This window comes from Echinops telfairi, unplaced genomic scaffold (assembly GCF_000313985.2).
Source record: "Echinops telfairi isolate 266 unplaced genomic scaffold, ASM31398v2 ScPeMD7_4;HRSCAF=17, whole genome shotgun sequence".
NCBI classification, from domain to species: Eukaryota; Metazoa; Chordata; class Mammalia; order Afrosoricida; family Tenrecidae; genus Echinops; species Echinops telfairi.
Genome location: NW_022103900.1, coordinates 33,533,611 through 33,558,087, shown reverse-complemented (window position 1 = coordinate 33,558,087; position 24,477 = coordinate 33,533,611). Strand labels below are relative to the sequence as shown.

Here is a 24,477-nt window from a genome sequence, read left to right as displayed (position 1 = left end):
ATGAATGTACAAATGCGCTTTACACAATTGATGTGTGTATGGATTGTGATAAGAGTTGTATGAGCCCCTAATAAAATGATTTAAAAAAAAGAAAAAGAAAAAGTCCTGTTTATTGAACTCCTTATTCACCAAATAAAGAACCTAGAACTATATACCTAGCAAGAACTATCCTCAAGGACCAATGGAGAAGTTAAAGATATCTTCAACTGAGGTTTATAGCAACAGTTGTTCACTAAAAGCAATTCTTAAGACTCGACCTCAGACATAAGGACAATGATTCCATATAAAGAGTCTGATGTGTGTTAAGCTGGGTTCTCTAGAAGCAAACCAAGTGACATGATAGGTAGATGCCTAGACATCTTCACAACCAATGGTACTGAAGGAAGAAGTTCAGGCTGCACTGAAAACATTAGCCAAAAACAAGGGTTCAGAAATTGATGGAATACCAATGGAAATATTTTAATAAACTGATGAAGTCCTGGAAACACTTACTGGGCTGTGCCAGAAAATTTGAAAGACAGCTACTTGGCCAACTGATTGAAAGAGATCCTTATTTGTGCTCATTCCAAAGAAAGGAAGCCCCTCAGCATTACTATCCCATGCAAGCAAATTTCTGCTGAAGATCATCCAACAATGATTGCAGCAGTGCACTGACAAGGAACTGCCCAAGGGTCAAGCCGGATTCAGATGAGGACTTGGAACAAGGGATATCATTGCCAATGGATTTTGAATGAAAGCAGAGAATACTATAAAGATGTTTACTCGTGTATGCAAAAGCATTCAACTGTGTGGAGCATAACAAACTATGTATATAGCCTTGAGAAGAATGGGAATCCCAGAACACTACATTGTACTCATGCAGAACCTTTACATGCACCAAGAAGCAGTTGTCCCCGTGCTTGGGGTAAGCAGAGCTCAATAAAATGGGAGATCGTACTTTGGGAGACAACTTATGGGTCGCAGCTCAAGATGGATCTGCACTCGCATACACGCCTCATACCGATAGTGGCTGGAGTGCTATGTCATTTGGGACACTTGATGCCATCGGTGCAATTGCCTTTTACGCCAGGGGATGAATGATGATACTGTACTTTTTCTTGGTTATATGGGTTTTTGTTTTGCTGCTTTTAGCTCATTTTGTTTTGCTTTGTTCTGCTTTTTCTTTGTTTGTTTGTTTGTTTGATTGTTTTCTGGTTGGTTTGCTGCTGGTGCTGGTGGGGTTGTTCCTGTGGGGGGCTTGATTTTGTCAGATGACTGCCAAAGTAAACCTCAGTTGTGCATATTCCATTGACAAATAGATGGATTCTGGGCTCCTACTTGGCTCTGGCCCCAACCCAAGAACAGTTGGTTCTGATAACAAGGCCCTCATCGATACTCCCCTTCATGAAATGATCACTGAACATAAGGGGGCTACAGAAAAGTGTGGTGAAGAAAGCAGATGGTACCCGGCAATCAATCGAAATAGTTTCTGGGGTCTTACAGGCTTGTACTCCAACCAGGAGCCATCTAAGCAAGGATTCCACTAAGTCCACATGGAAGAAGCACACAGGCTTGTGTGATCCCAAAATGGCAATAATAAAATTCAAAGAAGATGAAGGGAGCTAAAAGTGTGAACACCCAGCTTGTGGAAGGCTGTGGAGGACAGCGGGAGCCCCAAACCCACCTGCAGAGTATCTAGTCAGACTAAGCCACTGGCAGATTCCCCTCTAGCCACAGGCAAAGGTCTGGAGCAACCTTGTTATCAAACATAGTTCACTGTAATGGCGATTATGTTAGATCAAGCTTGATGTTGGGTCAGCTGACCTCCCTTTAAGCCAGCCTGAATTTGTTCTAGCTTCAAGGGTTTCTGGCTTGTTCCATGACAATTTATTCCCTACCTTTTAAAATATTGGCAGTTGGCTTTATTTTTTTACTCATTATTTATATTTTTATCCTTAATAAGGTGACCAGAGTTTAACATTGGTAAAGTGGGGCAAAAGCAGGACACCATTGATAAAACTCATATCCTGGCGAAATAGCCACATGGCAGCCTAAAACCATATACCCTAGCTTGTTGTGCATTCTTTCCAAAAATCAGGACTTTTTAAACATGCCGCGGGATGCAGGAAAAACTGTTAAAAATCGGGACTGTCCCGCCAAAGGCGGGATGTCTGGTCACCTTACCTTAGCATGTTATTTCATTATTGTTCTTTACGGTTTCTGTTGGGTTTGCCAGTGTGGGAAGCACAGGAGCGGATGTATAGAGATAAGAACTGATGCAAGGGTTTGTAGGGGGTGTAGGGGAGTAAGCAATGAAGGCAGGAGGGGGAGGAAGCACTAGAACTGAATGTGATTACACAACTCATTTTAAAGGTGATTTATTCACAGGGGGAAAAAAGAAAATGTTCTAAGATTGAATGTGGTAATGATTGTATAATTTTTCTTGATATGACTGAACGATTAAATTATATATGTGGAGTATGTGCCAATAAAACTGTTAAAAAGCAGTTGTACAAACAGAATAAGGGGATAGATAATGCATGCTTGAAAATCATTAAAGGTGTGTGTCAGGTTTGTATCCTCTTATCATACTTATTGAATCTGTACATTGAGCAAATCATCAGAGAGCCTAGATTATATGAGGGAGAATGCAACATCAGGCTTGGAGGAAGACTTACTAATAAGCTACAAAATGCAGATGACACAATCTTGCTTGCTGAAAATAAATCTGCCTTGGAAGAAGTATAACCAGATGCTCCTTAGAGGCAAGGATGAGAGAGTTGGCCTCATGTATTTTGGACATGATATCAGAAGAGACCACTCTTTCACATCAGTCTTGGTTAAGTAGTGTAGCAGTGTAAAAGAGGAATACCTTCAACAAGATGGACTGACACAGTGGCTGCACTGATGGGCTCAAACATAAGAATAATTGTGAGGATGACACAGGATCAGGAAGTGTGGCATTTTGTTGTACCTTCACTTGCTAGGAAATTAACAACATTGTCAAGAAAGTGGAAGTCCAGTTTGGTTCAACTCCATGTGCCAGATATTCATCTGTAGCCTTCTCCTAAATGGAATAACTGCTAGTGCTGAACAACCAAGAAGCAGGGAGACAAATCAGGAAGGTGAAGTAGGAAGAACAAGGCTGGTGGAAGCTGAGGAAGATTAATCCATGGTCTGCATGTCAGATGGCAGCTGATGTCTTCCAAGGTGAGTAGGCAATATGACAGGGCGTTGGCTCAAGTCTGAAGCAATGGAGGCTGATGTGCCAGATGCAGGATCCAGACCAGCAAACAAGAAGCTCTCAACATTGTCTACTGATACCTGAAGTGGCCACGGCCCCAACGAAACACCATTAAGGCTGTGACTTGAGGAAGGGGTTGCACTCCACTTTAATCTCCCTCCAATTACTTGGCTGCTCACAGCAGATCCCTTCAAAGGGTTGATTACATTATTCTCAATCACATCATGGGGGAGGCCTTAAGTGCTAAACTGCCGAGTCCCAGACCAGCCAAATTGATACAAAATGGAAGAAAAGCAAAATTTGCTGCCATCGAGTTGATGCCGACTTATAGCATTCCTATATGGCAGAGAACTGTCCCTATGCGTTTCCAAGACTAGAACTCATTTGGGCGTGGAAAGCTCCATCTTTCTCCTGAGGAGCAGCTGAGGGCTTCAAAGTGCCGGCCTTGCAGTTAGCAGCCCAATGCACAACCACAACACCATCCAGAAAAGCAAAGAAGATGTAAACAGATGGATCAGTTTAGGGAAGAAAATTACTAGAGTAATCACTTATCAAAATGATAAGTTCCAAGCAAGTAGATAGAACTGTTAAAAAATAATTATTATTTCAGACTTTCAGTTTTAAAAACAACCTTTATCTATACTTTAAAAGTATTATTTAAAGTATTTACAATAAGCATGTACTGTTTTTTTATTGTTACATATCACTTTTTTTTAAACCCATTTCTTCTTTGTAACATTTTCCCAGGCAAATTTTAACGTCTGATATAAGATTGAAGAAGGCAGCATCGATGTGTGCGCACGCATTGTTTCTTAACCTTCAATTATGCCTTCAATGTTGACCTTGCCACCTTGCGTGTGGCATTACTGAAGAAGAATGGGGGACTGACTTTATACTAATTGCACATGGAGTAAAATCAAAGGAATCAAACAAAATACAAATGTTGAGTTGAACGAGAGGGGGATAAATGTACCATCTATAAATATGAGTGTAAAATAATTCAGGAGAAAAGCGGGTAGAATTAGACATGTTAAATATCTTTAAAAGGCACTGGAAACGCACGGAGGCATACATACCTGTTTCTCCTCTTAGACTGTAGAGCAGAGGATGATCTTGTTTAATCTTTGCATTTCTGGTAGCTACCTGGCATGTGATGGTCCCTGAGTGGTACAAATAATTGCTCTTTGACAATATGGCCTTCTAGAGCAGTTTTAACAGGCATGGTCCTGTTGGGAGTCAGAAGTCACTTGATAGGATTGACTAGACAGCATGTAGCTTCCATTCAGTTCTTGGTGGGATAACAGACCCATTAAGAGAGTAAGGTGTGTGTGTGCGCGCGCGCGCGTTTTGCCGATGACCCTTTAAAGACTACTCTACATTAGGTTTATAGATGATAATATCTTAAATGTTCAGATTACATTTCATTATGATGACAAATAATCAAGAGTTGAGAATAAATGTCACTAGTAGTTAGCACAGTGCCTGGTTCTAGAGGTTCAATAAACATGTTCAAAGAATGACTGAATCTAAGATGGATCATTAGTTCTTCTTAAGTGATACGTTTGTCTCTAAAGAAGTTGACCATAAATTTTTCACGACAGCCATTTCTCACACAGCTATCCATTCAACAACAAAGATGTGTGTCTACACAAAGACTTGTATGGGACTTTTCGGTGCAACGTTATTCACAGTAGCCAAACAAACAACATATAGTCTATTTATACAATGGACTATTGTTCCGTATTTTTAAAAGATTAGACTACTGATACATGTCACAACACGCATATACCTCAAAACCACCACGTCAGGTGAACCCTGACTAAAGACTATAGTTTGAATGTTTCCATTTCTTTGATGTTTTCAGAAATGGCGCATCTACAGAGAGAACAAGCAGATTCATGGCTTCCTGGGGATGGGGTGGGAAGAGGGACCCAAGGATTCTTTCTGGGGTGATGGAGATGTTCTAAAGGTAGACTGTGGGTGTGCGTTTCTGTAAATTTACTAAACGTTACTAAATTGCACATTGAAGCTAAGCGAATGCTGTGGCAAGCCAAGGAAACCTTGAGAAAGCTGCTTAAAAAATTAACTTAGTTGAAAATCTGAAAATTGCCAGGCACAAAGATCTTTTGAGAAAATCCGAGCTCTGACGTGCCATCAGAATAAAAGAGAACCAGACACCGTGGTTGTCAAGTTGGCCTGTGGAGTCTCTGAGTAGACCGATGCTCTGCAGGGATGTCAGTGGTGGAGTTTTCAGAAGAAAGTGCCAGGTCTTTCTTCCAAAGCACCTTTGGGTGAACTCAAACTTCTCCCCTTTTGGTTAGCAACGGATCTTGTGAACCATTTGCTCCATCAGAGAAGTTCTGTTAAAATAGCATTGCCAGCTTGTGGCAGCCATCTTGTAAAAAGAAAATAATGTGTGTTATTGACAGTGTGGGTGCTTGATGTAAGAATCCCAAATTAAAAAACAAAACAAAACAACTCCATCCAGGTTTAGTAATACTCTAACAGTCATAAAAAAATGTGAAGGGACATTTGGTAGCCTTTTATAGACTTCATTTACAAGGCAGATGCTACTCCTTAGAAGTGTTTGCTCTGCAGCTCAATCCCTTTCTCTGTACAGTATGTACTTGTTTGGGGTAGGCTGAAAATGAAGATGAAAAAAGGATGACTTTACTTAGCTATTTCTTTTCTTTCTTTTTCTAGGGGAGTTATAAAAAACTTGATTTTAGCTAATAAAAGAGAATGGTCAGAGGTGATAGTTCTATGTGAGTAATGAAGTACTCTGTATTATTTATTAATAATAATAGCTGATGTTTACTAAATGCTTACTCTGCCACGCACGGTGCTAACTCTCTTATACATATCACCTTCTTTAAATCTCAACAATCTTATGGTCTAGTCGATGCTATACTTAAATAGAAGAAAAGTGAAGTTAGACAGAGTGGATAACTCTTCTAAAGACACAGGTTGGTCATTGTGACAGTCAGATGGGGTTTCAAAATGTTCACAGAAAAATGGAATAAAAAGATAACAAAAAGTTTTCCATGAACATTTTGAAGGTCTTCCCCCATACTGAGAGACCCGATTCTACAACTTTAACTAGACTCCAGTTGCCGCCTACCAATTTAGCATCGATTTAATGTATATGAAACGTAACAATGTAGTTACCACGACTTCAATATCTAACATATTTTTATACATTAAAAAAAACCCAGCTTAATATATGTATGTTGATAATCCCCAGGCCTGAAGGCTCCCAGTCATATACGGGTACATCCAACTTTCCACTCAGATCTCCACTTGCACGCGGGGTGTTTGCTCGCTGCTATGAAGTTGATTCCAGCTCAGAAGGGATGCCACGTGTGCAGGGTGGAAGTACTCTACAGAGGCTTCCAGATGGTGACTTTGGGGAAGCAGAGCACCGGGATGCATCTGGGTGTGTTTGAGCAACCCACATGTTTAACTCACACGTTTAACTGTGAGCCAATAGACACCTCTAACTTAATATATCTAAATGCAAACATTTAAAACGTTCTCTTCTTCAAGTATTCTCCATGTAAAAAACCAAACCAAGGCCCAAAAAACCCAAACCACACAGCACCTCTATATATCTAACTTGCTCATGAAAAAAACATCTTCAAAACATATTCTGACAACTTCTTACCTACCTCAGTGCAAAGCAGCACTGTATTTGTCTGGGATATTATTGTAGTTGTCAGCAACCATTATGTTAGGCTTGCTAAATGAACAAATGCCTTAATAAACTCCTGGTGGCTCAAGAAAGACTCCCAGGCAGTTAGGAAGATCAGAGAGACAACTCTTTGCCGTAGGATCTTTCAGGGTCACAAGCCAAGGAAGTATTGTCAACTCCAACAAGGGTCTTCTATGTTTCGCCAGCCAGAACACAAAAAGAACACAGAGGAAGGTGGAGGAGACACTTCATTGCCCAGACCCAGAAGTGGCTCACAGGGCTTCACACGTATTAGCTAAGACTGAGTCAGGCAACCACACCAACTGCAAAACAAGCTGGAAAATGTGGTCCGATGAAAGAGGGAAATGAATTTTGGTGAACGGCTAAAAGTATTTTCGTTTCCCCCCCATATCTCCTCACTCTAGAACTCTGGTTGCTGGGTAATGTCCCTAGACCCAAACCCAATGCCCTTGAGTCGCATTCTGACTCATAGAGGCCTTCTGTGGTAAGAGTACAATAGTCCGTAGGGTTCCAAAGACTGTAAATCTGCCCAGAAGCAGCCAGCCTCATCTCTCTGAGTCAGAAGCTGGTGGGTTCGAACCACCGACCTTGTGATGGGCAGTCCAATACTTAATCCACTGCATGACTAGAGCTCTTGGCTTTCAGACAGTAATTCTGGCATTAAAGAGACAACTTCTCCTTGGAAAGCCTTCTTGGGAAAACCAAAGAATGAGCGGGGTAGGTTAAGAGGGAAAGCTGCGCAAGAAAGGCATCTAAAACAGACAAGCCATGCTAAATAAAAAGATAAGTTGAAATGGACATTGCATGCTAATAACAGGTTTATTAGAGTGGTGCTTTCTCAAAGAAATACTTGAGGGCCTCATCTAACAGGGAAGCAATTTTTGTGGGCTGAAAAGAAATACATAATTAGTCATGGAGAGCTACTCAGTTGAAGAAGAGTAGACATTTTGGTGGAGGGAGAAAGGAACAAGATTTCTAAGCAAAACAATCAATTATTGTTAGAGCAGGAAGGACAGTCTCCATCGTTCCTCTGTCCGTTTGCTGTACTGTAGCAGCTTGCCTGCTGCTGTGCTATGCTTCTGGAATTTTGAATGCTAGCGGGGCTTCCAGATGGAGACAGACCAGGAAGAATGACCGGGAGAGCTACTTGTTAAAATAAGTCACTGAAAACCGCGTGAGTAGCAGGGGTCATTGTTGCACAGTGCGGGGGAACACGAGCCCTCATCTTGGAAGGCACGCAGAATACACTAGGTGAAGGGCTGCTGCCGCTGGGTGGGCAGTGGTTACAGTAAGTGCACACGGACAACCCATTCTGAGGGAGGCACAGGACTGGGAAATGCTTCCTTCCTTCTGCTACATGTGGGGGCTGGGTCAGAACCAATTTGGTGGCAATTAATGAGAAGGAGATTAATAAATACAGGTAGGTGGGAATTGATGCATTTAAAAAAATTAAATTTGATGGGACAGTATTTTAGAGGATAAAGACCACCTCTTCTCCTGTCCATATCCCAGAAAAAGCCAGCTGAGATGAGAAAAGTGGCAAAAAGAGTTTTGATGGAGGCCGTCCAGTAATGGAGATTAAATAGGATTCTGACTACATTTTTTTCTGATCTGTAAATACCTCCCTTTCAACATAAAGGCTCTTTAAAGAAATAAGAGGGAAAGAAAGGCACTTCCGAAGGGGCTCGAGACATTGTTTATGAACTTATCAAGTGAAAAAGGCAAAGCAAAACAAAACAACTCACTCCGACATTTTAACCCAAACCTTCAAACAATGTATCTAATTTTATTGGTATTCAAAAAAGCCAATTATGAACAGAAAGTTATTGTTTGTTGAACTGCTATACTGCTCTCTGAAAATAGAAATGTTTACAAATCACTTGCAATCACTTTTCCAAAGTTTCAGTTTCTGAAGGTCAAATAACTATGTAACTGCTTAATAAAGAAGCAAAGAAGTACCTCTAAATATCTCCTAGCTCTGATGGGCTTACATTCTGCTCCTTAGGTGAGGTATTAGCAAAGCTTATTTATTTTCATTTCCAAGGCTTTTATTTGCTCATTCCCTTGTGGTAAGGCTGATTTCCATGATGATTCCCTTCTTAATTTTAATACCCTTTTTACTCATCATATAGACATAAGAATTTTCCATAAAATAATGAAATCCTTGCAAAGGAAATGAAGACAACTCGGAGAGTAAAGTAAACTAGCTTTCTTTTTTTTTTTTCTTTTCAATTAATTGATCCACTGTCATGTGCATATAAGATATTTTTAAACCTAGGAAAATAAGGTTAATTAACATAAAAAAGCCTCACTCCTCTAGATGCTGAATTTTGTATTTTACCCATGCTGCCTTAAGTGCCTTGATTTCCCAGTAATGACCTAGTTCTCCTAATGAGGAACATTAACCCCTGGCTGTAGCTGTCCAGGACTTAATTGTCAAATGCAGCTGAAATAGGGGAGTCTGCCGATCAGCAGGTATGCGGTATATTAACTCATGTCATTTCAACCCCTAGTAAATAAATCTGTTGCTAAGGCAATAGGAAGATCCGCTTTATCAGTATTCTCCCCTCCCAGTAAGCCCACCACCACCCCCGCTCCTTTTTGGAGGAAACTGCCTTTCACACCAAGCTTAGGAAAAAAGGAAATTAATGACATGTAACCATAATTAGAAGTAACATCATTTTTCATCTGAGAAACATATCTAAATTAATAAAAAAGAACAGCAAAGAGAGAACTGTTTTTGACGAAGAGCACGATAAATTATTTCCGTCAGTAGGAGATAGGCACGCTGAGGTACATGTCTGAGTAAGAACACATCTCAAACATTTCGGCTCTTTGTGTTTCTGAATTTTCCCTTTCTTTTGTTTAGCCAACAAATGATGCTAGCCAGAATAGTGCTGAAATAGCTAATTAGTTGCATATCCAATAAAGATGCTACAAGAGGAAGAAAAAACCGTACATAATTTATAATAGTTATTGCTATTCTACTTTGGAATTCTTTGGCATGGTTGAACAAGAAAAAAAAAGGTGAGAAATATCCTAGGCCTAGGTAGCCTAGGAAAGCCATAGAATCTTCTTCACTTCAGATCTCCAGCCAGAGTTGGGAAGCCATTTCAATGAAAGTTCTAAAATGGTTCACACATCTGGATTATAAAGGAGGGGAAGGAGAAGAATCACCCAAAAAGAGCTCTCGTTCTGGGCTTATTTCTCAGTGACAAAAAAGAAATGACTTTGGGTTCGACCAGTTTGAGCCTTTCCTCCCAAATTCCATGTCACTTCTCTACTACTTTTCTGTCAAAATGAATTTTTCCCTTTTTATGAAGTCCAGAAGGATTTCTATTCATAACTCCTCTAACGGCATTTAATAGCAAACATGCTTTGTAACAGCAGCGCTGACCATATGACAGTCCCCACCTGTCCTCTGTTCATTGATTTCCTCTGTTAGTGTAGTCATGTTCAAGTTTATTCTACTCAGGAAGGGAAACTTGTCCTCAACTGGACGTACTGAACAACAACTAGCCAATCACCAAACTGAGATCCTCCATGAGGGGTTTAATACAGCCACTCCATAATTCATCATCATCAATGTTCAGAGGTATTGACTAAGTAGCCCTGGGTGCCAGCCATTCTGGCTTGGGAGAAAACTCTCTCCCAGCAAACAAGAGTTAGTCTTCATCTCCAGAGACCTTCTATTAAAAAAAAAAAAAGATACTACTTAAAATATGAAATATTTTCTGGTAGGGAGGCAGTGTGGAAAGCACAGCGTTCTGTCTCATGTTCATATGGTGGCTGGACTGCATGTGTGCCCTGTGCATGGGGATTCAGAGAGCAAGCGGATTCCCATACGACTGGAATTTAAATTGGGGCAGGTATCTGTGGAAGGAAGAGGATTTCAAAGCATCTCTCCAACAAAATCACTACCACCGAGTCGATGCCAATTCAGTGACTCCCAAGAACAGAGTGGAAGTGCCCCCGAGAATCTCCGAGACAGCAACTCTTGCTGGGGCTAGAAAGCCCGGACTCGCCCCCTCGGAGCGGCTGGTGCTCTAAGGAAACATAATGGTAGGTCTTCTCATGGATGGATAGAGAAAATGGCAAACATGAAGAGGAATGTGCAGAATGTTAGTCCTGAAACAGAGAAGAAATGCCAAAATCCCACTCACGGCTCTCAGTCAATTCCAACTCTAGTGGCCCTATGAAACAGAGAAGAAAGAGAGAGCGAATTTAAAGAGAACCACCAAGAGTGGTGGCCCTGTGGGGTAAGTACTGGACTCCTAATGGCAAAGTTGGCAGGTCAAAGCCACCAGCCACAACAAGGTAAAAGATGAGGCTCTCTGCTCCTGTAAAGATTCATTTGCCTCAATAGCCGATGGAAGGTTGCCCAGGGCATTCGGTTTTACTCTTGGACGGTCTATATGTTTGCTCTGCGTCAGAATCACCTCGAAGGCAGAGGCTATACTGGGAGAGTTTGGAGAAAGGTGAGTAAGATGAAGAAATTATTTCATGAGGACGATTTCTCATTTACAAAAACAAATTTATTACAGCACTTTAACAGACCAAAGAATGATGTTGTTAGGTGCCATCGCGTGGGTCCCGACCCACAGTGGCCTTAGGCAGCATCCTCACCAGGTCTCCCGTGAATGGGTCCGTCTGGTTGGAGGGGCCTTCTACCATTTTGCCGCCCCTCGATTTGACCAAAGAATACCGCTGTCTAAATCCCATCACTTTGCATCAGCATCCTGTTCTGGCAACTACGGTCGGACTTCTGAGGGTATCCATCCATCAAGGTAATGACCAGTAAAACCTGAAAGGTTTATGATAACCTCCTTACTGATTTTTTCCCAAGTTATCAATGCAGTGAGGAAACCAAGAAAGTTTACCTTGGCCGAGAGAGCACGCTGTTCTCATGGGCCACCACACCCTCAAAAAGCTGTCATCCATTTTGTTTAAAGAGCTGGATTTGTATGCCTCAGCAAGCCAAAGAATGAAAGATAATCATTTATCTTACTCCAAAGTCATAAAGCATAATTTTCCAATTTAAATCAATCATTTGTTTTCAGGTAGAAATAGCCAAACTTTCTAAAAATATAGTTTCATCAAATTCTTTCAATATTATGGTAGATGTTCTGCTCCAATAACTTCCCTAAATATGTTTTAAATCTGTTTTTATTTCTCAATTATTGAGCTTTCCCTTTTCACTAACATCCTCAACCTTAATCATATCCATTTTGCATATAGTTATCATTACTTTATTGGAAGTACTATACATACCACATAGTCTGAAAAAAATCATTTTAGTTTCGGCAAAACCTCTGGCGATTCCCCACATCCAGGTCATGGGACATATAACTATAGTTACTTTCATAACTTCAAACTCCTTGACATGCCTCCCAATATTCCTTGACTATAGTCAGCCCACCCATGGGCCACTCATATAGGGCTTTAATAAGAGTTGAATATGATAACTTCCTCCCTCCCTCATGCTAGCTCATAGTGACCCTATAGGACAGGGCTGAACTGCCCGTGTGAGTTCCTGAGACTGTCACTCTTTGCAGGAGTAGAAAGTTCCATCTTTCTCCTGGGCAGCTGGCTGGTGGTTTCAAACTACTGATCTAGCAACTAGCAGCCCGATGTGTACCCACCACACCACCTGGGTTCAAAATGTCAGAACAGCATTTCTTTCTTCTTTTTTAAAAAATCATTTTATCGGGGGCTTTTACAGCTCCTATCACAATTCATCCATTGTGTCAAGCACATTTGTACATAGATTACTATCATCATTTTCAAAACATTCTCTTTCTACTTGAGCACTTGCTATCAGCTCATTTCCCCTGCTCCCCCCTCCCCTCCCTCTGAACCCTTGATAATTTATTATTATCTTTTTCATGTCTTACACCGACAGCAGAACAGCATTTCTTATGTCATAGAAATATTAATACTGGTTATTCGGTTCACATTGAGGCAAATTCTATTCTGTATGGATGGAGACAGATTGTTAAAATATATGATGAGCATTTGTTTGCTATCAAGGGCTAACAGAAACAAATCGTAATAAGATTTGTGTACAAAAAATTAGTCTATGAATTATAACTCTGGCAATTACATGGTTGGTGGTAGACATTTTCACATGTGCCATACCAATAGCATGTAGCAGTAGCTCTGAAGATGTAGTGTGTGAATTCCTGTGGGTTCTCAACACCCATTTGATAGAGTCTGAAAAGTCAAACTATTGTCATAATAACACTAAGATGCTATTGGCCTTTTCTCTGAATTGACATATGCCCCCCCCCCCCCTAAGTGATAACACCTGCTCAGGAATATACCTGAAGCTGTAATTTTGAGTTCTTCAGTAGTGACAATGAGAAATTTGAAAGACCCATATTTCTTCTGTTAGCTTTACAGCTTCCCAAAACATAATGGATTTCTCAGATGAGATCAGTGGCAACATTAACAGATGTGATTCTTTGTGAATGTATTATTAAATATGTCAACAGATCTTTATAACTCACTTCACGGATACTTTCCAAGTGACCAATGTATCAGTTAAGTGAGTAAAAAAATCCACTTCAATTCCAAGTAACTGAGTACAAGTGGCCCACTGTTATGGTTTCAGATTCCACACTGCAGCCAACCTTTATGAAACTCCTACTTGTCAAGTTCTGTGTAGTATCAGAGAAGAATGTACACAGTTATCTAAAAAGACCATTAAAACATTTTCCCCTCTTGAAACCACATCTCTATGTGAAACATGGCTTTCTTTGTAAACTTAAACCAAAACAACACATTGCAACAGATTGAACACTTAAGTCGATATGAGAATACAGCTGTCTTCTGTTCAAGCAAATAGCAGAAATTTTATAAAATATCAAATACAGCCATTGTTCTCACTAATGTTTTTGTTGGAAGATAAACCCAAATTATTTATATTAACATATACAGCAAGGGTTTCAAAAAGTTTGTGGGAAAATTGCATTATCCTTTAATTCTATTTTTCCATGAACTTATTGAAGCCCCCTCAGTATTTGGTTTGTTACTATCATTTTGAATGATTTCATATAGATCTTTAAACTTTTCTGCTCTAATCTGTCTAAGAATAAATATTGGTTGATGAATCCCTGGGTGCGGCCAACGATTGACCGGCATGCTTGACTGCTAAAGGAAAGGCTGGACATACAAAATCAACCCAGGAATACCTCGGAAGAAAGGCCTGGTGATCTCAATCTGAAAAATGTGTCACTGCTGTCTATTCTGGCACATGCGGGGTTGCCATGGCTTGATGGCAATGTTTTCTCTCAAAATATTTTATATCTCTAACAAACAAAAGCTCCTTGGTGTTCCAATAAGTTTTAAAGGCTGTGAAGCAGTTCCGAGATCAAAACGTGAGAGAATCACAGCCCTTGAGTGCCTTGTGAACTTGGCTTTCCCATCCTCTCACATTGTGTCTTTTTTGCTTGTTGTAATAAGGTGAACATTTACATGTCGGAAATTGGTACGGTGCTGTAAGATTTGGAAAGAAAAAAGTGCACACAAAAAGGGCATTGCCAATTGCAGTCTATTTTTTACAGATCTTTCACGATAAGTCACGTCTATTAACCAAGTCTTGCTATAGATGTTTATAACAAAACATTAAAGACTGGGTAGAAAGGAGAAAACAAATTACTCTGCAGAGAACCCAGCGACTCTGCTAAAATACTGTCAGTTATTTATCTACTGTCAGCAGAGGTTGCACACTATAATCCTTGACAAGCTCCGATTCAGAAAGAATGAAGAGAGGGGGCAAGCACTGCATTGAGGGTCTGTTCTCATGCACAGACATTTTAACACAGATTTAAAGCCAGAATGTATCTTCTAAAAAATGTCACTTTTGATTTTGATACATTTCCTAGCAAGCAGGCTTTACATTTGGTTGACTTAGTACGAGATATGTTAGAGGCTAACACTATATTTTAGACCATTCATGATCCCAGCGTGGAAGTAACACAATGAGGTCAGGATCACTTCATTTTTCGAGTTGGCTGCTGCAACTGCATGATTTCATGGGGATATTTTTTTATGGTGAGGAGGAGGGCTTTATTTTTGTTTGGCTAGGCAAGGTAATGACAGGACCTAAGAACCCCGTTGCCCTCTCCAGCATCCATTCCTTCTTTCCATTAGCCGGGAAAACCCATCAATGCACGCCGGTGCTGCAGACTACCTCCCTCTGGAACCCGTACATGGCCAAGGTAGGAATGCCACGAGATGATGAGTTTCCCTTAGGCTACTGTGAAGAAAGCCCCCCTTCAAGCAGGTAGTTCAAGTAGCTCGTCACACTGACAGGAACATCTGAAGCACAGAGAAGGAGAGGCTCAAGCCAAGTGGGCTGAATGAGAAATAACAGGCCCAGTCATTTCCAGTGGAAACCAGGGTTTCCTTCCAAACGCAGTTCACAGCGACTGGTGAAGGGCATGATTTCTACCCATATGATCAGAGGGCTAAATAAATGTGTGCGTGTAAGTGGGGGTGTCTGATGAATGAGAAGCCAGCATCTTAATCTGCTAATTCATATTCACCAATTAAAAGGCAACTGTATTTTTGTGAGCAGATTTACATAAATCAGATGATCAAGCATCTACCACTAAAGGGTAGGAGTTCAGCTCGCAGTATCTGTGTACGTACTCCTAAAGAAACTATAGGCGTTTCAGGTTTCCATTGAAGAGTCCTGCTGCGTTGGAACTCTAATGGGCTTAGAACAGTACATTTTGAAGAAACTGATTGCTACCCCCGTAGCTAGAAAATGTCTGCCTAGACCCAGTGGCATTTGAAAAAAGTGTTTTATCATAAAATTATCCCAGCAGAGTCCATTCTGCAAGATAACATCATCATCATCATCATCAGTACTCCATGCAGGACCCAACAGCTCTGGCACAATATTGCCAGTCATTTATCTGTTGTCAGCACAGGTTACACACTGTAATCCTTGACTGCCTCGGAATTAGAATGTCTTTGATGTCCCCACAAGAGTTTTTTGCCCGAAGGCTTTACCAATGCTCGGCGGCTCAGTGTTTATTCCTCGTAATCTTCCTCTCATCTCCAGGCTAGCAGTGACAGATGGTTATGGGCACACAATAGTATTAAGAGTTTGATATTTTTTTTATGCTGTGCTCTCTGTACAACAAATAGCTATCAGACGCGGGCCAGAGAGCTGACATGGCTCGCTTAGGTAATGGCAAACAAACAGCTCGGGTTGATGCTTTCTGTCATTTCCCCTCCTAACCCTGCTTGTTTTCATTGTATACTCTCAAAGGTAAACTATATTAACCTTATAGACTGTTATTAAAAAGATATATCTATATGAGCATAAAGTGCTTTTCTTTTCTCTTTTTCTTACTCTTTTGATTATGAAAGTAATACTGCTGACATATTGAACAAATATCGAATGTCAACATAAATTTTTAGTGTGTGATAATATCCCCCTTCATATAGCTGTGTGTCAGGCGGGAACCCGCAGATGATGCATAGCAGTAAATAACCCAAACAAAATTAGTTCTCTTGTCAGCTTCTACCTTGTATGTCCCCAGGCATCAGTAAAATTGACTGCACGCTAGATTTTCAAAATTAGCCCTAATGTTAGCTATGTGTCTGGCAACCTCCAAGTTTCCAATGTTCTACTATATTACCCGTAAGGATGAATGTGTTACTTTTATATTTTGGCATTTACTCTTGCTGATGCGGCTTTTTCCCCCCTCTTCTCCAAATTAAAAATAATTTAGCTTTAACAATAAGAATGTGCACAAACATAATGCTGCATCTCTTTAAGCAACTAACTTTAGGCAATTAAATTAAATTAAAGCAAAAATATACAAAGGAAGAGAGGAAATTATTCAATTTAATATTGTTAATTTTATTAACATGGCTCTGTCTTATTTTGTGCAAAGAGCTGAATAGCATGGTTCTCACTCCACCTCTCCCCAGTGTCAGGAGTCCACACGTCATTTAATTTAGTATTTTTCAGGATGGCCTAGAACCACACTTTTGAGAGCTGATGTTCTCAAAATACGTAGTATTTCAGAGATCATCAAAGATTAGCACAGGGCAAACAACAAAACCAAACCAAAAAATGCTTCCAAAAGGGAGTGAAAAAACGATGGCATCTATTTTACCTTGAAACAGGTTAACCTCGAATGGTTGAGCAAGTACAATATGAATGGAAATAAATCAATGTGACTCCTACGGAAAGACAAAGTTGGAAGCTTGGGGTTGACAAGACAAGCCCCAAATCTATCCCATATCAACTTTCCATTCTGGAATTTTACGTTCAGACATTTGGAGGCAAAGATGAAAATCTCTTTAGGTACCAGATGCTGCATATCATCGGGGAGCGCTTCGGAGTTTACTGTGCTGGAAGTCAAATCCTCGGCAAAGGCACATTGGCTGGCCAGTGTACCCTGCTTATTACTTCACCTGCAAACAGTTGCTCTCAGGAAATCGGACCTAATGATTGTCCCCGCGTCTCTGCAATAAAGAGCCCATAATCTGTAGGGGGAAGTGAACTCTAATCAGGCCACATGCAGATTAAACTAACTGGGAGGAATAAAAACTAGATTAAAATGTTTATGCCTAATACCAGAAGATTATTAGGACATCTTACCTCTTTAAATCCTAATTTATAGGAGGCAGGGTTAAGTTTATGAGTTTATATTTGGTCCGATTATAGGCTGCGGTAGATTTTCCTCTGCTCAGAAAAGATTCCCTGGAAAGTATTTTGTGCAGGCTAATACAGAGATATTTAGGAGGAGGAGAACATTTTCAATCATACGGATACATATGATGACAAGTAAAATTGAGGTACCTGGCTGAAATTGCTCAAATTACAAATTAGTGGTCAATGTTTTTATTTTAACATTGATACGATTAATCAATTTGTAAATACGGAATGTCTTTGTGATAGTATATATATGTATATAGTTATTTATAATGGAATCTTCATTATATCTTAAACCTTTAAATTTAATTAATTAAAAATATATTTCGATATCATTGAGAATATACACAGCAAAACAGCATTCATTCTTTTTTTTTTTTTTTTGGACCCTTCTTGGACCAGGCCTTGATTTTCTGGAAGCTCATAACTTCTGCTAGTTGAGTAAATTACTGCAACTACCTGCCTGGAACTGAATTTTTACTAAGCACACAGCTATTAATGTAAAGATTTTGGGTAGGCTCACTACCTTGGTAGTACTGCCACATTAAAACAATCTTTTGCTGAAGCCATAGAACTACAGATTAAGACATCTAATCACGTTTTCTATTACCAGTGCCACAACTTTGAACAAACTGGCATGTCTTGAACTTACCACCTGTGAGGCCACACGATGTGCAATGGTCTTTGTTGATCATCCGCTCCACCCAAAAGGGCACAGGGATTAACAGTTGGATTCTGTTTCCCGTCTTCATGATGAGAATCTGAATTATCTGAAGAGTTGGCCGGGTTCAAGTCTGACACGTGCATTACTGAGCTACGCAGGCTTTCCGGTTGCCCTGTTTCAAGGTCAGAGTGTGCTTCGCAGAGTCCAGACCCAGAGCTTAAACTCTGGAGTCCGTCCGCAGACCCTCTCTGTTCAGGCACAGGAAGAAGGGCCATGGCCGGAGCAACGGCAGCAGCATTTCCTTTAAGGCTGAGCATCGTCTTTAAGTGGGTGGTTTTGTGCTTGGGCATGAATCTGTTGCAAAAGGAAATGCAATGTACTTTTACTGAAAATAAACATCTAAAAAATGTCCGCACATTTCTGTAAGGGCTTGATGATTAGAGAACAAACAAAGGTAAAAGCCCCAAAAGTCTAGAAAAACGTATTTACAAAACTAGCAGCCATCTACAGAAAGCTTACTGCTGGGAAGTAGATCAGACTCTCTTGGATTAGTTTCCAGAGTTTCTGTGGTTATAAAACTGATACTCGTCCTACAAACCTCACCACGTTCAAAACTCAAAGCTAACAGCCACCTCCTTTTTCTGTAATAGTTACTTTTGGCCAGAGGTACACGTAACATAAAAAATAAGGCTAGAGCAGTTGTTCAGCATGTATCCTGGACTTCATTTTGCATTTTCCAATCACCATGTGGACCAGTGTACACTTGCTCAAGCCACACTTGTTCATGTTTGAAAAGTCTTTGCTTTAAACAGGAACCATATTGGCCCACATGAGTGTCTACTTTTCTGGTTAGCTGCATATCTTTTAAAAATTAAGTTGGCATTGCCAAAGTTTTTTGAAGTAGATTTTATGTCTTTTTCACATAGCATGTTGTCCTATCTTCTCATAATCTTTCATACAGAGTCCAGTATCTGTCACTGGTTTATAGAATCTAAACAAAATGGAATCTGAAAAATACAATTCTTAGTAACACCTAAAGCCTTTGAGTCGTGCATAACCAGCAAAGAATACGCCCTCTAGGAGCTTACCATCCAATGGGGAAGCAATCTGTTAGAGCTAAGACCAGACAGAATGAGAGGCAGACCACTAAACAGCCAACCAATCTTCCATGGTACATACTCTCTAATGCCTGGACCTGCCAATGACTAAAACTCAGAAAGACTAGTGACTACTTTTGACTTGAGAATCAGTAAAAGTTTAAAGATGGTTTTACCTGAAGGTTTTTGAAAGGCAAAGAGAGGGAAGTTGTGAGCTAAGAAAACAGTGGGTTTGAAGGGAAGGAGTATGAAAGCATAGAGACTCTTCATGGAATAACATGCAACTCAATGCCAAGGGTTGTGGGTGTGGCCATTGGAGGTCAGCCAGACCCCTGAAGGTTTTCTCAGAGGCCCTGAAGCTCATCTAGATACTGGGCCCTTTCCCTTATGGTGGAGTAAGTGGAGAGGGGTGGGGGGGGGGGTGAGAAGAGAGAGAAAATTGGTACACTGAAGAAATAGACAGGAAAGGAACATTTGGTGGAGGAGAAAGTGAACCTGAAAGAATTATATCACACTATCAAACCGTTTCCTAGGTAGACAATCACCAGAAATGACGTGAATTTTTTTGTTTTCTCTTGTAGGAAATCAAGACTGGCTACTCGGAAAGGGAATTCCTGTGGAGTTGTGTGAAAAGAAATGGGATTGTAGGAGGTTAGGGAATGTGTGTGTATGCCTGTGCCTCTGTGTGTGTGTTATCTGTGTATTCTCCCCACCCCCACCCCCACGTGTGTGTGTGTGTGTGTGTGTGTGTGTGTGTGTGTGTGTGTATGTGTGTGTGTGTGACTTGGAGAGACATGGAGAGAAACAGTGAGTTGAAGGTGAAGTTGAATGCTTTTTGTCCCCCTTAACTGGGCAGTAGACACTTGGGGGCACTTGTTGTGGGAGGGAGCAGGATATTGAAGAAACATTTTCAAGATGGAAACAGAAGAAACACATGACATAGATGATAATGGCAGGGTTCTTGGCATGGGGGAAAAGAAGGCTCCATGCAAGAGAATAACCTTAACCTTCTTTGCCAAGTTCAAGAAAGAAGGAGAGAACAATCAAGTTGATAAAAGTTTCAGAAGTCGGGTGGGGAATCTGAGACCTTGTCCCACTAAAAGCATTAGGCTGGTCTTCTGCTTCCAGCAAGGTGAGGAGAGGTGGAGACAAGGGTTAAGAAGTGAACAGAGGGGTCTGCACCCTCACAGTGAAGACAGGGAGAGAGTGGCAACTAGATTAAACAGCAACGATGGATGAGCAAAACTAAGGAACTGTGGGGATTCACCGGTGAGTGGGAAACAGTCTTTAGTTATAGTACTGTAGTATATGCAGTATACATCCCAGAACCAGAAAGCTTATGGTAGGGCTTCTATTCTTGTTTCTGGAGACCTGGTTGTTTGGTGGGTCATGTGTTGGGCTGTTGTTAGTCACAAGGTCAGCGGTTCAAATCCACAGTCAGCCATGAGGGAGAAAGATGAGGCTTTCAACTCTGGTAAAAATTCAATGTCTTGGACCCCCACGGGTGCAACTCTACCCTGTCCTTAAAGGTCATTCTAAGTTAGAATTGACTTGATGCCAGTGACTTTATACAGGGTTTCCAAGGCTACAAATCTTTACAGGAGTAGATAAACTCATCTTTCGCCAGCAGAGTTGTGGGTAGGTTTGAACCTCTGACTTTGGGTTCATGGCCCTATGCTTATCCAACTAATTCTCACTCACTGCTATGGAGTCGGTGCTGACTCATTGAGATCCCATAGAACAGGATAGAACTGTCCCTGTGAGTTTCTGAGACTGCGACTCTTAAAAAACAAAACCCACTTAGACTGTAACTCTTCACAGGACTAGAGAGCCTCCTCTTTCTCCTGTGGAGAGGCTGGTGATTTCAAACTGCTGCTCTTACATTTATTTAGTAGCCCAACACATAACCACTCTGCCACCAGGACCCTTTTTGCTTACCCAACAGTGCCATATCAATAGATGAAATCCCAACCATGGTGCTAAATCTCTGAGCATACATGAATAAAGTCATAAAGTAACCCTTAATTTAAAATGGAAAGAAAGCTGGGCATACAGAGATTATAGTTTCTGATCTCACAGATCCAAAGTTATTAAGGGAACAAACCAATTTTCCCACTGGTCACCATAAAAGGCTAAAAAAAAGTCTACAGCATTATCTTCACCTTCTCCTAAACAAATGGGAAAAGTGGTAAAAGAAGGAACATCTATATCTTCTGACCAGGAAATCCACACGAACGCAGGGGAAGCAACCCATTTGTTTAAGTCAGGCAAGGTTAGAAAGGATTTGAACAAAATTAGAAACTTAGTGGAAATTAATAATAATAAGAGTAATAGGCATCCAAACAACATATCTTCATTTTAGAAAATAGTATCATGACTCATCTTACAATAGAACCCATTTATATGGGCCAGCTTGTAAATTAAATTGCAAATTAAAAGAACTGGCGAGTGGTTAGCGAGCTGTAAGCAATGGGAATTGGTAACTGACAAGGAACTTAGCTGTGGGCAAGGTGCTAAGCTAGCTTTTATTCACCCAGTGTCCTAGAGACTCCCCAGTTAGCACAGGGTGTGGAGGACTGACTTGATAGGCATCAGTGAACAAGGACTTGAAATTCTCTAGAATGTGAATCTGGACAGTCACCAAAAAAGTCAGCTTACAGAGCTCATGAAATCAAAATAAAATACAGGAGAGTAAACTTTGCATGCTAGGAAATCACATGGAAAACTCTATTTAGACTGTCCCGAGCTGGACGTGATGAACATGTGCTGATTTGGCCCGGCTGATGGACAGCACTTAGCAAAGGGTCCTATTGTCCAGGGAAGGCAGCTAAGAAGTCTGCCAGGACTGGAGACTTTGTGAACGCTGACTTCGGCTGGGGCATCAGAGACCTGTGGATGGTTGAAAATCAGGGAGTTCTTGGAAAAGCAATAACAGTGATTAAGGCAATGGAAGAATTGATTTATGAGGACAGATTAAAGGAGCTAAATATGAACAGCCTGGTGAAGTGACAGCTAGCGGAGCACAGAACAGAAGTCTCCAAGGAAGAAGAAGAGTTATTTAGCCTCGTACAGGGGGTACAACTAGGAGTAATGAGAAGAAATTAAGAACTTTTAAGCTGAATTTCAAGGAAAACTCCCGGATGGTGTAATTTATTAGCTTCTGGAATAAATTCCCTAGGGAAATTCTATAGGTCAGGAAACTTAATAATAGAACTGGACAAAATACCAATAAATAATACAGATAACAAACCAGTACTTGAAAGGAAGGAGCTATATGCGAGGCTCTCCTTGTTTACAATGCATTTTGTGTATTTTTCTCTAATAGTCTATTTATTAGATTAACTCCAAAATAAAAGTAGTTAGACAACTAGCTGAGGCTTCTTTGGCTAAGTCCTCCTGCTACAATAATAAAGACAGAAGCTGAAATAATTTTTACTACTTTGTTTCAATAGAGCCGGTCTTGAAGCAGGCTGGGCAAATGTATTAACATTTGTCAAAAAAAAAAAAGAAACAAACAAACAAACAAAAACAATCCTCATGTACCATCCCACAGAGTCTATTCTGATTCTGTGTGCCACAAAAATCATATTTTCATTGACATATTTAATATAAACAATTTATTACCATAATAGAAATTTTAAAAAGCTTGAGTCCGGCTTTGCTAAATGCAGCTCTATGGTCAATTACTTCACATCAATACGAAGATCAAATAGGCATAATACTAACAAGCAGTTTGCTTAATAATAGTCACCACACTAATTAACCCATCCAGAACATTCCTAATCAGACTCCATTTGTAATGTACAGTTAAGAGAAGCCTGGCAATAAACCGTCCTATGCTAAAAAAAGAAAGAAAGAAAGAAAGAAAATAATACCTCACTAATGGAGTAACACTGGCTTTTCTATGGAACTGGAGAGAATGTGCTGTCCTGGCTGTAACTCAATGAAGTGACTATGCAAATTGGCACATGTCTGAACACTTCCTTTCTTTCCCCCAGCTCCAGTTCTGGTGGAGGTGCTAATGAGAAGAGAAAAGGTCCTGAGGTAAGGACTGAGAGAGGCAGAAAACAGTGAGCTGCCATGGGGGGCTGGGTTGTCCCATGTGCTATCGAATAATCCTCCCCCTGCAATTTTTTAAATGGAAATGCTAGGGCCCATCTTCTTACAGGAACTACCTCTCCATGCCTCCCAATCTGTCAGAAGTCCTATTAAAACACACACACACACATACACACACACACACACACACACACACACACACACACACCCCTTTCCTTACCAATCAGTCGAGGAATGATTTCCAATGTGGCATCAGTCATCATTTGACTTTTCCCCAACCCTCAAGTTCTTGCTCTCACAAACAGCCATCAGGGAAAGCATACTGAACTAGAGCTTCCCCACTGGAGCCTGTTCTCTCCAACGTTCTTTCTGCATTGCGGTCTCCCCATATGGTGTCACAGGCACCACCACACAACGCCGGACTGTGCTGGGCAACATTTACAGAACACCGCTGGAGCCTGGACTTTTCAGACCTGAGTTCACATGCTTCTCACCCCTTCCCCACATCCAAACCCAAACGCAGAACGACACCGTTAAGAATGGCTATACCTTACTCAGACCGTTGAGTTGAGAAGGGTTTTTAATGATGATACACTTAGTGGGAGGCAAAACAAACACCCCCCCAAACAAACAAACAAGCTAGACAAAACAAACTCTGGGAAATGTAGCTTATTTTTGCTAAGGGTGAGAGGTTAGAACAAATGTATAATCATCAAGAGAGGTAGGCATGAGGAAGACCAGTCAAGAAAACTTTGGACATTCCTGTTCGTTTAAGTCTTATTACAAAATCCACCATGGCTGATATACACAACATAGTGACATACACTGCCGACGACTGTCTTTTTGAGATATTTTTGTGAAAAATGCTCACGATAGTAATATTTAACTGGCAATCAAAACTACAACAACAAAATAACAAATCAGTTGCTTCTTAGTCAATTCCAAATCATGGTGAACTGCCTTCCATAACAGAACACAGTAGTACAGGGCTCCATGCAGATAAACAGGCCTGCCTTTGAGGGGGCCTCTGGGTGGGTCCAG

The 24,477-nt window shown here is 40.7% G+C and overlaps 1 protein-coding gene across 7 annotated transcripts in view; it reads right to left on the bottom strand.

Moving 5' to 3' along the window:
- Nucleotides 1-24,477, bottom strand: part of GTDC1 (glycosyltransferase like domain containing 1) — a 319,298-nt gene that overhangs the window by 60,550 nt on the left and 234,271 nt on the right. For 5 of the 7 annotated variants that reach the window (XM_045299491.1, XM_004703837.3, XM_045299495.1 and 2 more), the window contains one exon: nucleotides 18,269-18,634. The exons of the other annotated variants lie outside the window; for them this stretch is intronic. In XM_045299491.1, coding sequence (XP_045155426.1) covers nucleotides 18,269-18,634 — 366 coding nt within the window. The remainder of the gene's footprint in view (nucleotides 1-18,268; nucleotides 18,635-24,477) is intronic. 7 annotated transcript variants of the gene reach the window in all.